Here is a 16,801-nt window from a genome sequence, read left to right as displayed (position 1 = left end):
CACAACGTGTTGTGCCATCTTTCTGCATTACCCACCATGTGCAACCAGGTCCCTGAGCAAAGACAACCCCACGGATGGGTTTGTCTGTACTCGAGGCAGAATTAATCCAAACAGTCTTTCCTAACAGACCTCTGACATGCACTACTGGGACCTTATCTCCATCTGTTGTATGCAGGGATTCAGATTGGGCTGGACCAGCTCTATTGGTAGAACCTCGGGTGTTAACTAACCAGGTGGCCTTTGCTAGATTCTGTTCCCAATTTTTGAAAGTTCCCCCACCCAGTGCCTTCAAAGTGGTTTTCAACAATCCATTGCACCGTTCCACTTTGCCTGCAGCTGGTGCATGGTAAGGGATGTGGTACACCCACTCTATGCCATGTTCTCTAGCCCAGGTATTAATAAGGCTATTCTTAAAATGAGTCCCATTGTCAGACTCGATTCTCTCAGGGGTGCCATGCCTCCAAAGGACTTGCTTTTCAAGGCCCAGGATGGTGTTCCGGGCAGTAGCGTGAGGCACAGGGTAGGTCTCCAGCCATCCAGTGGTGGCTTCTACCATTGTGAGCACATAGCGCTTGCCTTGGCGGGTTTGAGGCAGTGTGATGTAATCAATCTGCCAGGCCTCTCCATACTTGTATTTGGACCATCGCCCACCATACCACAGAGGCTTCACCCGCTTGGCCTGCTTGATCGCAGCGCATGTCTCACAGTCATGGATAACCTGGGAGATACTGTCCATGGTTAGATCCACCCCTCGGTCTCGTGCCCACTTATAGGTGGCATCTCTGCCCTGATGACCTGAGGCATCATGGGCCCATCGAGCTAGGAACAACTCTCCCTTGTGTTTCCAGTCCAAGTCTACCTGTGACACTTCTATCTTTGCAGCCTGATCTACCTGCTTGTTGTTTTGGTGCTCCTCATTAGCCCTACTCTTGGGGACGTGAGCATCTACATGGCGGACTCTCACAACCAGCTTTCTTACTCGGGCAGCGATGTTTTTCCACTCTGCAGCAGCCCAGATTGGTTTTCCCCTACGCTGCCAATTAGCTTTTTCCCACTTTTCTAACCATCCCCACAGAGCATTGGCTACCATCCATGAATCAGTGTAGAGGTAGAGCTTTGGCCACTTCTCCCTTTCAGCAATGTCCAGGGCTAGTTGAACAGCTTTGAGTTCAGCGAGTTGGCTTGATCCCCCTTCTCCTTCAGTAGCTTCTGCAACCCGTCGTGTGGGGCTCCATACGGCTGCTTTCCACTTTCGTTTCATCCCTACGATGCGACAAGAACCATCGGTGAAAAGAGCGTAGCGTGTGTCTTCTGATGGCAGTTGGTTGTACGGTGGAGCTTCTTCAGCGCGTGTCACTTGTTCTTCATCAGCAAGACCAAAGTTTTCACCTTCAGGCCAGTTGGTAATTATTTCCAAAATCCCAGGGCGATTCAGTTTTCCGATTCGGGCGCGCTGTGTGATGAGAGCAATCCATTTGCTCCATGTGGCATTGGTGGCATGGTGGGTAGAGGGAACCTCTGCTTTGAACATCCACCCCAGCACCGGTAGTCGTGGTGCCAGGAGGAGTTGTGCCTCAGTGCCAATTACCTCTGAGACGGCTTGGATTCCTTCATAGGCTGCCAAGATCTCCTTTTCTGTTGGGGTGTAGTTGGCCTCAGACCCTCTGTAGCTTCGGCTCCAGAATCCCAGTGGTCGACCTCGAGTCTCACCAGGCACCTTCTGCCAGAGGCTCCAGGACAGGCCATGGCTTCCGGCTGCAGAATAGAGCACGTTCTTCACTTCTGGTCCTGTCCTGACTGGGCCAAGGGCTACCGCATGAGCGATTTCCTGCTTGATTTGGGCAAAAGCTTGTTGCTGTTCAGGGCCCCAATGGAAATCGTTCTTCTTGCGGGTAACCAGGTAAAGAGGACTCACAATCTGGCTGTACTCGGGAATGTGCATCCTCCAGAAACCTATAGCGCCTAGGAAAGCTTGTGTTTCCTTCTTGTTGGTTGGTGGAGACATTACTGTGATCTTATTGATGACCTCAGTGGGAATCTGACGCCGTCCATCTTGCCATTTCACTCCCAGGAACTGGATCTCTCGGGCAGGTCCCTTGACTTTGCTCTTCTTAATGGCGAAACCAGCTTCCAGGAGAATCCGGATAACTTCCTCTCCTTTCTCAAACACTTCTGTTGCAGTGTTCCCCCACACAATGATGTCATCAATGTACTGCAAATGTTCTGGGGCCTCACCCTTTTCTAGTGCAGTCTGGATCAGTCCATGACAGATGGTGGGACTGTGCTTCCACCCCTGAGGCAGTCGGTTCCAGGTGTACTGCACGCCCCTCCAGGTGAAGGCAAACTGAGGCCTGCACTCTGCTGCCAGAGGAATGGAGAAAAATGCATTGGCAATGTCAATAGTGGCGTACCACTTCGCTGCTTTGGACTCCAGCTCATACTGGAGCTCCAACATGTCCGGCACAGCAGCGCTCAGCGGTGGAGTCACTTCATTCAGGGCACGATAGTCCACAGTCAATCTCCATTCTCCTTCCGATTTGCGCACAGGCCAGATGGGGCTGTTGAAGGGTGAGTGGGTCTTGCTGACCACCCCTTGGGTCTCCAGCTCACGGATCATCTTGTGGATGGGAATCACAGCATCTCGAGTTGTCCGGTACTGTCGGCGATGCACTGTCGAGGTAGCAATTGGTACTCTTTGTTCTTCCACCTTCAGAAGGCCGACTGCAGACGGGTTCTCTGATAGCCCAGGCAAAGTGTTCAATTGCTTAATGCCCTCTGCCTCCACAGCAGCTATTCCAAAAGCCCACCTGAGTCCCTTTGGGTCTCTAAAATACCCGTTCCGGAGAAAGTCTATGCCCAAAATGCATGGGGCCTCTGGGCCAGTCACAATGAGATGTCTCTTCCACTCATTTCCAGTCAGGCTCACCTCAGCTTCCACCAAGGTCAAATTTTGTGATCCACCTGTTACACCAGAGATAGAAACAGATTCTACCCCCACATGCTGCGATGGAATTATTGTACACTGCGCACCAGTGTCAACCAAGGCATCATATTTTTGTGGTTCTGATGTACCAGGCCAACGAATCCACACAGTCCAAAAAACACGGTTTTCCCTGACCTCTACCTGGCTAGAGGCAGGGCCCCTCTATGCCTGGTTATCCTTCTTTCCCTGGGCCTGTATCTTAGAGGTTCCTTCATGGGAATTGGACATGCCGTCGTCTTTTCCATCATTTCCGGCAATTTGGCTACAGGCAACTGGAGCTACTTCCTTTTTGGTAGATCCTCCTTTCTGAGACTTGCGCTCCTTCAATTCACTCACTCGTGCTGCCAGAGCAGAAGTGGGTTGTCCACCCCACTTCCTCATGTTTTCCCCACTGTCACACAGGAAATTCCACAGCTCACTTCGTGGGATGTACCTTCTCTCTGGGGAACGTCCGCGGAGAAGGCACTCTTTAATCTCCTGGAGATTCTTTTCTATCTTATCTTCCATTTTCTGCATACGTGTTTCCACAGCTGCAATTCTTGCATGTGTTGGGCCATGCACAGAGTCTGCATATGCTCGGAGCTTCACTGCCATATCTTTCACAGTCTCATTTGCACCGTAGTCTGGTTTCATTATTGCTAAAGCAGAAGCGTATTCTGGTGGCCCAAGCTGTATGAGTTTTCGCCACATGTATGGAATAACTCTGGCCCGGTCTGGACTCCTCAATCCTGGGTCATGTGTGAAGACAACCTCCACCACCCCTAGTTCTCTCAGGCGTTGGATCCCTTGTTCTATGGTCTTCCACGGGGTTTGCTGCATGTAGAGATCATCTCCACACATATATCTTTCCATCACGCCTGTCAAAACTCGTCTCCAGAGACTGGTAGAGTTAGCCTCCCTTTTCATCTCTTGGTCGATCACTGGATCTTGTGACAGGGATCCCAAATGCCTCGCTTCAGCACCGTCCAGCATCACATCATCACCTGCCGCATCCCAAATACGGACCATCCAACTTATTATGGATTCATCGGACCGTCGGGTGTAATCCTTTCTTAGGCTGTGAAGGTCCTTTATGGACATGGACTCAGTAATGGTTTCTGTGCCTGAGTCCGCTGGTGGTTTTGAGGTTCCTTCCCCTGCATCTTTTGAGGTTCCTTCCCCTGCATCATCATCATCTTTCACTGGGCGATCAGTTTTGGTTGTGTGCTTTTTCCTCGTGACAGGAGCCACTGTCAGTGGCTTAGACTCTCCATCTGTTTTGGGCTGGCTGTCTGGTTTATCTGCAGCCTGAGTGACTGGGGTGTCTGCAGGCTTTGCTGATTGATCTTCCTGCCTCTCTACCTTTACTTGCTGCTGCAGTGTGCGATAGGCATATGCCAAAGCCCAACATATTGCAAGGAGCTTGTTCTCATTAGAATTGTCATTGTATCTCTCTTTCAGATATTTTCCCACCTCAGCTGGTTTCTGAATTTGTTCAGATGGGAAATCCCAAACTATCGGGTCAGAGAATTTCTTTAGGGTTTGGCCGATGTCCTCCCATTCCCCACACCACTCAGGATTTTCCACCTCTGGGTCAGGTGTCTCAGCAGTCACCCTGGAAATCTGAGCTCTTATTCTAGAGAAGCTGTGAATCATATAGAGGAAGATTACCAGATTAAATACCAGGAGGGTGGTCTCTTTAACATCCAGGGGATACTGAACATTCTCAAAAGATAACCTATCAAATTTAAAGGGAAGGGAAACCCCATCTCCTCCTCCTCTAACAATCTGGGTGCAATTACTAATAAATTCCCAAAACAGGCTACTGAAGCTAGGACTGGGGTTAGGACGGAGAAACCACTTATCATACACACGTCGAACAGCTGCCTGTACCTCTATCAACTTCTTATAAATCATTATCACTGAGCACAGCAAAATAGAAATCCTGATTCGTCTCCCTTCTCTGTAAAATTTACATATCAAGGACAAGATTGGAGCAAGTTGTGGATAGGCAAACAACCCTAGGGACCAAAAAAGCACCAGTACCTCAATGAAGCCTAAGGACCAGAAAGACATGAGTACATCGAGCCAGAGAGACATTATGAACTCAACCAGCATGGTGACTACTTTACTCCAACACAGAATAAGTAAATTCAACCCAAAATGTAATTAGCACAAGTTTTTCACTTTCCTTCAAGCCCCACGTTGGGCGCCACTAAATTTGTTCCGGTTTGGCCAAATTTAGAAATGTATATATACTCTGAGAGAAGGCACAACCACCCCTCCCCCCACCAGGTTCGGGAAAAAAAAATAAATTTTCCTCGAAGGAAAGTGAAGAAGATAAAACTATTTATTTAACAAGCACACGGGAAAGGAAAATAATGTTAAATGGTAAAATCTTTTGCTGTAGAGGAAAAACCTGGGAAAGTGTTCGAGTCCTCCCTTTGGTCTCCTCGGAGCTGGGGCTTGGCCCAGGGCCAGGCCCTCTGTGCCCGGTGGAAAGTCCTCCCGATGTGCTCTGATGTTACAGCAATCAGGCAGTCCAGTAGAAAAGGGAGAAAATCCGAAATTCCAGAGAAGGAAAAGTTCAGCTCTCAGCCTCTCTCCAGAGAACAAGGAACTGGAACAAAACTGGCCAAAAGCTGACTGGAAAAAAAACTGCCAGCCGGGTGCTTCCTCGCTCCCCCCCTGCCCCAGCTGGAAAAAAAAACCTGCTATCTTTATGTGACCTTGAACAAGTTTCAAACTGCTTTGAGAAAGTTTTGCTCAGTTTTTTCTTCCCCCTCTCAGGCTCAGTTCAGAGGCATAGAAAGGCCAATAATTAATTTCTGGGCATAGGCAGCGATATGGGATACACATCATAAGGTCACCCCAAGACAGCATCTTTAGATTGAACATTGTAAACTAAATCAACGCTTAGCATTTTAAATCAGAAGAGCAAATTATTTTAATTTAATTACAAAGTAATTCAAATGTATTAGACTATTAAAGAGATGTACCAGTCAGTTAATTAGCTGCAGATAATTGTGTGCATTTAACAATACTGGTACATTAGTTGTGCAGTTGAGTTAAAAGCTAGGAGTGCTACAGAACTGTGTTTTCACATTTATAAACTTCACCATGGAACAGTCTATCCTCAGATGTGCACATGGGGTCCTTACTGAGAGCAGTGTGTTGCTTCAGAGGCTAAAAATAAATGGCATGTGCTGTATATTGTCCCCTCTTCCTGTGAAGCACAGACATCCTAGCAGAAAGTGAAGGGCTTTGTCTACATGTACAACTGATGAAGAAACCTGATTTTTGCCTGCTCCAGAGAGCTTGCAGACAAGATCCTATTAACACAGACTGCATCTGGCAGCCATGTGAGGGTTTTTGTATTCTCATTTCCTATCACACAAGCAGAAAGCATCTAAAAACAAGCAAAAAGTACAAATATTTAGACTAGGTAAACTGACGTGGCATTGTTTGGACACTGTCCCTGGTGCTTGGCCTTTCTGCTCAGGTTTCTTTTAATTGTTTAAGGGCTTTAAGGTCTGGCATTTTTACTCTGCTCAGGAACCTGCTCCCTGTGCAGTCCGACAGAAATTAATGGAACTGTGAGGTAGGTGGGTACTCTGTAGGTAAGGGATTCATGGTCTGGCTCTAAGAGAGGGTAGTCTCAAGCAGTGAGATTAATTGGTGTTTGTAAAATGTGTTGGAAAGCAAACAGCATGACATAAGAAGCTCGAGTTACATGCTCTTGGAGCTGAACATGCTAACATGGAGTACATCAGTGTAATTTAGTGACCTTTCAGGTCCTGCAAACCTTGTTTCTGCAGTCACCCCCCGCAGCTGTGCTTTTTAGCACAACTGTGTGTTTTGCTCTCTCTCTCTGTTTCAGCCGCCTCTGTCGTTCCCATCCCATCCTGAAGTCAGTCAACATGTTCAAGTTCTGGGGGTCATCCTTTGTGGGTGACCGCCTCGTCTTCAATGCCATTGTCAACAACACTTTTCACAACAGGTAAAGCTCCTCATCTCTTGTCTGCCTTGGCAGCTCCAGCACCAGCCAACAGTGTGTGTTTCAGGTTTCATCAGCAGGATTTTCATTAGGGAATGAATTACTTTTCATGTGTAACTTGGAGGGATGTATCTATATCTGTAACTGCCTGTCTGTGCTTTTTTTTTGTTTCACTTTTATCACTGGAAGATTTTAAAACAATTTTTCTCTGACTTTCAGTTTAAAGATCGTTTGTCACCAAATCCCATTCCTGCAAGCACGGACAATAAATATTGCTCTTAAATTCAGGGATTTTGAAGGACTGAGTTGCTCCAAGAGATCCGATTCTTCAGAAGATGCCAGCTTGTTGCCAGGATTTTCCCATCTTGGCATTTGTTGACAGATCTGGGTTCTGTGTATTGCTTAATTTTGTTAATGCTATTTAGCTACTGCCATCTTTTATTTTATTTCAGAAGTGTGTCTGTCCAGATTGAGTAATTGATTTGCTATGCTACAGAAGGTATTTGAGTCAGGCTTCCTGCACGCCTGGAGGTACTGCAGTCCTTTTTAGCATGTCTCAGGGCTGCTGCTGCGTCACTTGCAGCAGTTTAGTAATTAATTCAAACTTTCCTTTCAGCTTGGAGGTTGGTGTCCGTGTCGAGGCTTACAACTGTGAGGAGTGGATCAAGGCTCAGCCACGGCACATTAACAGTGCATTCCTCATTTTTACTGCTGTGAATGACAAAGGGGAGCTGCTCACCTTCCCCAGGGTCAAGCCTACAACACAGGTGAGCTCTCAGGAGCCGGATGGTCACCACAGCCTTCTGGGGCAAGCAAGGACCAGGCGGGGCACTGAAATGCATCTTGCAGGAAAGAAAAGCCCCAAATGAAATGTTTGCCCTCAAGTGAGAGGTTTGTTATTGTTAGCTTTACTATTCCAAAACTGAGAGGCTCAGTAGAGGGTCCTCATGACTAGAGATTCTGTGGTTGATGGGCAGAGAAGAATCTGATGTGTTTGGAGATTTTTCCACTTGTCTTTGTTTTGTGCCATTTCCACTGACTGTAGATGAAATTTTTAAGTATTCAGTGAACAGTTATTTTTATAAACCCTTAACAAAGATGAGAAATAGAGTGAATAAAGAAGTCTGTGGGAATCAAATCCCATGACGTGGGTGGGCTTTTCAGTTCCTTTGACATGGAGATCTCAGTTTGTGTTTCCCTCAAAGTGGTTCATGAAGCACTTGGAGCAGTGTGAATGCTATTGTTGAATTATTTGCTGTGATGACACCTGTCACTAATCTTCCTGTTCCACTTACAAGAATTTTAGAGAGCCAGTGTAGGCAGAAATTAAATGATTTTTTAACATCAGGGACCTTATTTTTTATAGGATGGCAACTAGACAAATAAATCAAGGTTTCTTATGTACAGTAAGTTGCACTATTGCTCATTGCAGGCTGTCCCAAGAGGAAAAACGGACTTTAAAAAATAACATCTCCATTGTGCTTTGAACACCAGATGATGATAAATTGGGTTAATAGTTTATTTGGTGGGTGGCACATTTAGAAAGAGTGGAATGTGTGTGGTGCACTGCCCAGCTGCCACTGGTTTAGGACCAAAAAGCACTAAGAGGATGCTAGAATGATACAACTCTTCTATCACATTGGTTATTTTTCAAATTTCAGGGAATAGTGCTGAGGCAAAAAGTAAACCACCAGTTTACTTGGGTTAGTCTGTGGAAAGCTCAATACACAAAGTACTGCTCTTTATTTGCCTGTATTATTTCTCTGGCATTTGCCCATCTGTAATTAATATTTTTTAGTTGTCCTTTTTCAGACTTTGTTCAAAAATAATGAGATGTTTTATTCTCTGGTTCACTTTTCATACAGGATGCTGTAAGGAGGTACCACGGAGCAATTGCCCGGAGGAGGATTCGACTCACCAGGTATAGCTGGGTCACTGGCAGGTCTTAATTTGAAAACTTAATTTTATAATCCTCCAAATAAAGTAAGTGAACTCTCTTTGACATATATATGGCTGTTACATGGCTTAAATGTCCAAATAATTTTTTTTTCATTGCCATGGAAATTATTAGAGGCTCCTTGTCTCAAAATTACTTTCCTCTGTAGGTTATATTGTTTCACCATCTTTCTCAGAAAGAAAAAGCAGTTATTCAAACCAAAAATTGATAAAAGTACCTGTATTTAGAAGACACTTAAGCCTATACAAAGTGATTTTTCCTAGCATATACAGAAGTGAGTGTAAAGAACCAATTCATGCTACTATGTCTCTTTTTAATTATGTTTTAGAAAATGCATGCTGTCAGCTAAAGGAGACAAGCCTTCTGATGCCTGGGAGACAGGCAACCAGGTAATCTGTAGGTGCATAGAAAGCTGTGTTTGTGCACCCTTTGGGGTGGGTGAAACAGCTGTTCAGGCTGTGGCAGTACAGGTGGACCCTCTGCACTGAAGTGTTGTGGTGGTCATGGGGAATGGATGCATGTGTAACACAATGAAATTTCTCTTCTAAAAAGGAGAGCAGATGATTGACTGCTGATGTAAGAGTAAGTTCAATACAAAGGATAAAAAAAAGCCCTTAAAATAGACGCATACAAGTGGTCCCTTAAGGTCTCCTGCAGATTTATCCCTCAGTGTCCCCAGCTGTTACAGAAGCTGAATTCTCCTGTAGAGGAAGTAGTTTGGGGTTTTGTTTCTTGTCTTTCTCCAGCCACTGAATAGCTAAGAAATTGCTGTGAGGAAACCATTTAGCAAGTGCTAAAACTGGGGGGAGAGATAGCAACAGAGATATGAACATTGGAATAGCATAAACTTTGTTTCTATGGAGAGAGAGGTGAAATCAGGTGTTCATTCCCAGATACCCTGCACCAGGTGACTGGTATCTCTGCTTTGGACATGCTGGGCCATTGACTGTGCTTGTGTCTTGCCAGTGAATGGTGTTGAACCTGAATTTTGGTGGATTTATAGACAACCTAAATGTTGTTTCAGTGTCCAGGTTTTGTGGCTAAAGCAGTATTTTTTTTTCTGCAGAACAATGAATGAAAATATGCACACAATGATAAAAATGGCTTGCTTAAGATTTATTTCCTGTGAAATCAAAGCCTGTCAGAAAGGACTCTAAGGCTGTATTCTCTTCATACAGTGGTTAAATGAGAACTGCATCCACTGTAGCCAAGCATAAATAATGGGTGTATTTGCACTTTCTTTGCTGTGAGCCTGCTGTGTAAAGCAATTGCCAAGATGGACCCAGCTTGGTAGCAAAGAAGAGGTTAATTTTCGTGTAATTACTGCAGAGGAAGATGGACAAAACCATTAATTCAGTGGTCTGAGAGGTTATCTGTATTGTCTCCCTGGTGGTCAAAGTTGTTCTGCACGGCTTTATAACTGGAGAAGCAGAAAATAGTGTTTTCTTGTCCTTTAATTAATATTGTTTTGCCAACAGCCATGTGCGTGCATAAGGAAGCCACTGAAGAGTTTTAATTCAGAAACTACTGAAGTGTGTTTTCACTCACAAGGAAAATAAACATTTATTTGCAGTTGAAGCGTAATGATAGAAAGAAGAACACCTCATTTCTGCAATGTTTAGTGAAATGTACCTTTACCCCTCCATTTTCAGACATGTGTCTTGTGTTTCAGGCATATTTGAGTTACAGCAACATAGCTGCACTGACACACCTGGCAAGAAAATCGGGATGGGACATAACCAGGACCCTGGATAATGTAAGTGCAGAAAAAAAATCACAGAAGTCTGAAAGGAAAGCACCCCTCTGTTCTTGAATTGGCGTTAAAAATCCAAAATCAGTAAGGAAACGTGTGTAAACCAGTTCTAGCAGAGGAAGATTCTGCCAGGAAAAGCAGAAGAAAGTTAAGGGCAAACCTGGTGTTACCCCAGTGCAGTGTGTGTTTTCCAGACAATGGAGAGACAGCAAGCATCTGCCAAGGCTGGGGCTCTGAAATGTGGGTAGTGACTCTCAGTTTACTTCAAGATCATGTTGTTCCAGAGGTGTTTTGGGACAAGAAAAGACTTTTGCAGTATTTTAGTCTGACCTCCTGTGCGTCACAGGCTATGAAACACTGCTTAGTGACTCTTGCATGTAGACAATAAGACACCTGAGTAAGAGCAGATACAATAATAAGGAATTCCAGTGATGGCAAATCTGCCAGTTCCATGTGTAGGTCGTTCCAGTGGTTAAAGACTTTCAGTAAACACTGCTGTGCCAAATAGACAATGGACAACACTGGTGCTGGGAAAAGCAAGCTTGAACCAGCTCATGGAGACAGGCAGAGGGAACTGGGTCGTTCATCCTGGGGAAAAGAAGGCTTTGGGGAGAGCTTGAAGCACCTCCCAGTGCCTAAAGGGGGCTTACAAGAAGTCTGGAGAAGGACACCAAAAGGGGGAATGACCTTAAGCTTCAGAGGATTTGTTCACTTATCCCTGGAACTGGAATGACCCCGAGCTGACTGACTATTTTTGAAGGTAAAAAATGGCACTGTGATGTCTTTGACACAAAACCACAAGACTTGTAAGACTGTGGAGATAATTCAGCCTTGCTAATGTTCACATAGCAGAGAGGTGTTTTGACAGCTGCACCTCCTGCTTTGTTTTGTGATTTCTCAAGTCTAGAAGACTCCTAGAACAATGTGATTTCTGTTCTGTGCCTTAGAGGAATATTGATGCAGACCTCCTGTAGGTGGTTTTTAAAGCTCTTAAGCCTTTAGTTTTACACCAAACTTTCCTTCAGCAAGGTGCTTGCTGGATTATGTTGTGATTTATTTCCTCTTCCAGGACAGGAAAATCCAGAAAAATACAGAATCTGTGTTGTTGCACAAATGCAGCATAACCAAAAGATCGTTCATTTTTGATACAGCAAAAAACCCCAACAAAACCTCAGCAGTGATGATGAACCTTATGAATTTTGTATTACTTGGAAATGAAAATCTGTTAAACTTTCCAGGATTTGAGAAGCAATAAAGCATGTGTATTTGTGTATTTGGGAATAAAACCTTCTAATTGTAAGCATTCTGTTGTACCCATCTTCTGCCATTATATGGGGTTTGTGGGAGGTGCCAAACCCTCTTTTGTGTGCACATTGTTATGTACAGGTTATTCCTTTTGAATTCTCTGTGTTGGGATTTAGGCCTATAGAAATAGACCCAAGATAATCAAGACAAGGATAGCACAGGTGTAGGACAAGAGATGCAAAACTACGTTTCTAAGTAGTTATTCAATACGTCATTACTTCTGGGTGCTCTGCTTCACAGAAGAGAAAAAGGGAGAAAAAGAAGGATATTTTGGAAAGGGAAGTTACTCCAGAGGCAGTGGGCCTAGGCCAAGGTGTGGCTGATTTGCCTGGACAAAGGCATCTGGAATTTCACAGGAACTCCTGAGAAAATCTGCTCGAGTCCTAAATGTGTAGGATTACGCATCTAAGTGTTTATAGTAATCATTCCTTGTTTTTAATTCATGCTGGCTTTTTTTTTCAGGTGAAAATCTGGACCCACGAGGAGGGTGCTGTGCTGTCCTTCAAGGTGGAGATGCAGGTGAAGGTTCCGTCGCACGTCGCCTTCTCCCTCTTGTCCGACTTCAGGCTCCGCCAGCGCTGGGACAGACACTTCCTGTGAGAACCTGCCTCTCCCAGGGGCTCTGAACCCCCTGAGCACCCCTCTTTTCTGTCACACACACTCCTGATGTGCTGGAACTTTGCTGCATCGTTAGGAAGAAAGCGTTGTAAGAATTTGACATCAAGGGTTCATTAGTCAAAGTATGGATTTTGGTTTTTTAGTGTAGAAATAAAATTCGGTTTGTGCTTAGTCTGGTTCGAAAATACAGAGTGCTCTGTCAAAAGAGAGGGATGGGACAGAGGTCATCTTTTCTGAAATGAGCACAGTTCCATCCTAGACATGTGTGTGTTAAGAGTAACAAAAACCCAAAATGAGTAAAAAAAGAGAAAGTTAAAAGTAAGAACCGAGGTGGATATATTGTGCGTGCTAACTTTAAAAATTAAGGAAAACCTGGATTCCTTCATGTTTGTGCTGTTTGGGACACTGATCCTCAGTTTCACTGTCCAGTCAAAGTGAGAAATCAAGAAATGGGGTTCTTCAAAATGCGTATTTTCAGAAAAATAACATGTTTGGAAGTCTGTCTGATTGGAAATGGGTTTTGGAATGGCTCTAAAAGGTGTTTGAGGTTTTCTATTTACCTTTTATGGTGTACAATAGTCATTAGAGACAGTTGAATTGAAATTACACTAATTTGATTTGGTGAAGCATTTCCAGTTAGTTATTCCATCCTGAAAGATTTTTACCAGAGGGTGGAAGTGGAATCTTAGGGATATTTGAAAATCTGCAATCGCTACTGAATTTACAGCTTGTAACAAATGAAACCTAAAGAAATACTGTTGATGAGGTGTTGCAGAAAACCCCAGTTTTTCTCTCTGTCTGCCTTGCTGCTGGGACATGCAATTGAAAGGTTCGGTGTTAGGATGGAGCCGTTTGCACTGCATTTGTGAAGGAGATGCTGCTGCACGCACCAGCGCCTGACCTGTGTGTGAAATGTACTTACAGGACATGCGAGGTCCTGCAGGCTGTGAGCGAAGAGGAGAAAATCTATCGCCTTACAGCTCCCCCCACGACGGGCCACAAACCCAGAGACTTTGTGATCCTCGTGTCCCAAAGGCAGCCCTGCAGGCCGCAGTGAGTATGGCTCTGACTGTAACTGAGCTCTTTGGGGCCACATTCTGGAGTCCTGTGACCGGGATCTGTCCCTGGCTGACAAAGGTGGCCCTGTGCTTTTTAAGGAGTGAGATTCCTATGTTGATGCCTGAGTTTGTACAACCAGATTAGGTTTGCAATGTGAAGGTGCAATGAAATAAATCCAGATCAGCATGAATTTTTAGCATAGTCAAGTATTGATTCTTTGATAGTGACTTTTGGGAGTGGTCTACCAGGAGGGCAAATTGGCCAAAATTTGAAATGGGCAAATTGGGGAAAAAAATCATGTCCCAGAGAGCTTGTCAGTGGGCTGAAGCACCTAGATGGGAGTTTGTCTTCTTGTTTGTTTGAAGTGACTTTGTACTCCCATTCAATGTAATTACAGAGTTTTTAGTCAAGGAGATGCTTGAAACCTCACACATTTATTGTGTCTGTAAATTCTGCCAAGTCCCTTGCTCAGTTTAACATACACTGCTTTTTAAAATTTTATTATTTTGTATTAGATTTCCTTTTGTTCTTACATAGTGAAACATGGGCAAATGGGACCATTTGATGTATCTTACCCTTCTTTATTCTGTTTCTTTTCTCACATTCAGTAATTCTTCAAGTTAACAGTAAGTAAAAGGCAGTATTCTGTACTGGGCTTGCTTTCCACCCATGAGGGTTCTGAATGAGTTTGGATACCTTTACTGTGGCCACACTATGAAGCCCCTGAGTAAGGGTTGTTCCCTGATTCTGTAAACATGGGCTGAGGAGAGCAGGGTAAATTAAAAAGAACAGGAGGTGGGGGATTGTTCTCTGGCTGCCACAGAGGTCTCCTGGACTGGAGTCTGTGGTGAAGCGTCGAGGAGACTCAGCTGGGCCCAGGCTTTCAATCAGATCATTGAACACACAGGAGCTTCTCTGCCCTCCTGTGAAAATGACATGTAGTTACTTCCATGCATGTTTTTAACAAGAGGAAGGTGATGCTTGCCCTTGCCCTGCAGGGAGCCCTACATGGTGGCTGTGAGGTCGGTGACCCTCAGGGCGGTGCCCCCGAGCCCGGAGTTCTGCAGGAGTGAAATCCTCTGTGCTGGGTTTCAGATCCACAGCAACGGCAGCAGCTCCTGCACTGTGAGTAGCCCTGCAGGGCCCAGCTGTGCCCCTGCCCTGTGCCCCCTGCCCTGTGCCCCCTGCCCTGAGGCTGTCACCTCACCTGACCTGACAGTCTGCAAAGGGAACAGCAAAATACCTCCAAAAAGAGAGTTCGGTCTGCGTGTGTGGAGTCTGTCTTGCCCAGCTTTGGCCAATCTGACTGTTAGAAATGAGGTCTAACTAAGCACTGCAGGCTGCCTTGCCCCTCCAGAGTCATTCATTGAGTCCTAAAATACACCTCTAGAGGGTGTGCCATAAACTGGTCTTTGGTGGTGTCTCTCTCTTTTCAGTAAGGCCAAATAATTACTTCAAAGTACATTCCTCACCTGAATTTTCATATGCCAGGAATCACACAAACTGAATCCCATCTCTAGACCCATGCCAGACTTATTTACCATGGAAAGGCTAAAACCTCTCCATTTAAAAAAAACACATTAATGAAAACTTTCAGCAGCTCTCCATGGCTGCAATTCCTTTTTTTCAGGCAGCAGCTTTGTTCACAAAGCACACATATTTAACATGTTGTACGCAGTGTTTCTTGCTGCACTGCTCTGTACATTTACCTGCAGATGCTGGAGGATCTGAGAGCAGGGAGGACACCCAGATCACTGGAGTGCTGTAAAAAAGGCATGCTTTTTGCAAATTATTACCTTCAGTTTCAGAAGCACTGTGTGCTTCTATTCACATCCATAAGAACTGTGATACTCATCCAGGCTCTGCAAAAAAATGGCTAGCTTGCAATCCATAGGCTTTTTTGTCTCATTTACTTTTGTTCAAACAGGTGTGTTACTTCAATCAAGTGACATCAGGAGTTATGCCTTACTTAGCTGCAAATCTTACTGGCTCATCAAAATCCATTGAAGACACTGCTTTGGAATGTATAAAGTTCTTAGAGCTGAAAGACAGCAAGTGCAGAAGTTAAAAACAGATTTCTGAAGGGGCATCTGAAGATTATCAAGCAGTTCTGGTTTAAATTCCTGCAAGGGTGTTGAGCATGCTTCTGTAGGTTACTTACTTCGGATCACGTAGCCAGTACTGGGCTTCAGCCTGGGAATACGTGGTACAAGCATTTTCTATCAAACCAAGCTTAGGCCTTAGGCTCTAAATTCAACTTTTAATTTAAAAAAGATTAAGGGGCAGATTCTGCTTTTGATTGCATTAATGAATTTTATATAAATGGAGGCAGAACTCGGCTCAGTAGAGCTGTAGCTCATGAGACTACTTCACTATTTTAATGTTACATTGAACAGAGGGGCATCCAGGCAGTTTTAAATCTGTAAATACCACCCATTGTAATCTGTAGAAACCAGTGCTACCAAGTAGCTTTGCCAGTGCTCTGACCTGGCAGTGCAGGTCCTTGTACACCCATTATTTATAAACTGGTAACAGCCCATGTAAATTAGTGTTTGCTAATGTCTGTACTTCAGTACTTGTCAGTTTCTCTGTGACTCCCAATAAATTATTGTTTCTGAGGTGACAAACTCACCACAGATTTCATTACAGTGTTTGGGTGTGCAGAAAGCTGCCCTGCAGTGGTGGTGGGTTCTGCAGGAGAGCCGTGAGCTCCAGGCTCTGTGCCAGGCTGCAGCAAACACACAACAGCAACCCCTGCATCCGCTCCCCGCAGATGAAAAGGGGGGGATGGCTCCAGAGGCTGGACTGTGGCTGTGTCTGTTTTGTTTGCTGCTCCTGTTTAAGTTCCAAGAGGCCTGGTCAGAGGAACGACGGTGCTCATCAGCATTTGGATCCTGGCGAGGACCTGCGGGTGAGGGATCAGAGCACGTGAGGTGCAGCACTGCCACTTGATGTCACTGCAGTGTCACCACTGCCAGGGTGAGAGCTCTCAGGGCTGGCAGAGTTCCCAGTGAGCACACCTTCAGATGGAGCTGCAGCCACTCCAGAGCCTGCTGCAGGGATTTACAGGTTGAGAACACGCCGGCAGGGTTTGCATCGGGGAAGCGCAGCAGGGGAGGCACCAAGGGGAGCCCTGTCAGCCCCGGGGGT

At 45.1% G+C, this 16,801-nt stretch overlaps 1 protein-coding gene across 1 annotated transcript in view; it reads left to right on the top strand.

Moving 5' to 3' along the window:
• The window catches only part of ACOT12 (acyl-CoA thioesterase 12), a 34,004-nt gene extending 17,722 nt beyond the window's left edge, over positions 1 to 16,282 (top strand). Inside the window, exons 7-15 of the mRNA XM_032096584.1 lie at positions 6,843 to 6,962; positions 7,576 to 7,726; positions 8,825 to 8,880; positions 9,245 to 9,305; positions 10,589 to 10,672; positions 12,437 to 12,570; positions 13,517 to 13,645; positions 14,650 to 14,776; positions 15,579 to 16,282. Of these exons, the coding sequence (XP_031952475.1) occupies positions 6,843 to 6,962; positions 7,576 to 7,726; positions 8,825 to 8,880; positions 9,245 to 9,305; positions 10,589 to 10,672; positions 12,437 to 12,570; positions 13,517 to 13,645; positions 14,650 to 14,776; positions 15,579 to 15,719 (1,003 nt within the window). The 3' untranslated portion in view covers positions 15,720 to 16,282. The remainder of the gene's footprint in view (positions 1 to 6,842; positions 6,963 to 7,575; positions 7,727 to 8,824; positions 8,881 to 9,244; positions 9,306 to 10,588; positions 10,673 to 12,436; positions 12,571 to 13,516; positions 13,646 to 14,649; positions 14,777 to 15,578) is intronic.
• Positions 16,283 to 16,801: the final 519 nt, after the last annotated feature.

The sequence above is a fragment of the Corvus moneduloides genome, chromosome Z (assembly GCF_009650955.1).
Source record: "Corvus moneduloides isolate bCorMon1 chromosome Z, bCorMon1.pri, whole genome shotgun sequence".
Taxonomy (NCBI): Eukaryota; Metazoa; Chordata; class Aves; order Passeriformes; family Corvidae; genus Corvus; species Corvus moneduloides.
The sequence above is the reverse complement of the archived record's forward strand: the minus strand, read 5'-3'. Positions and strand labels throughout refer to the sequence as shown.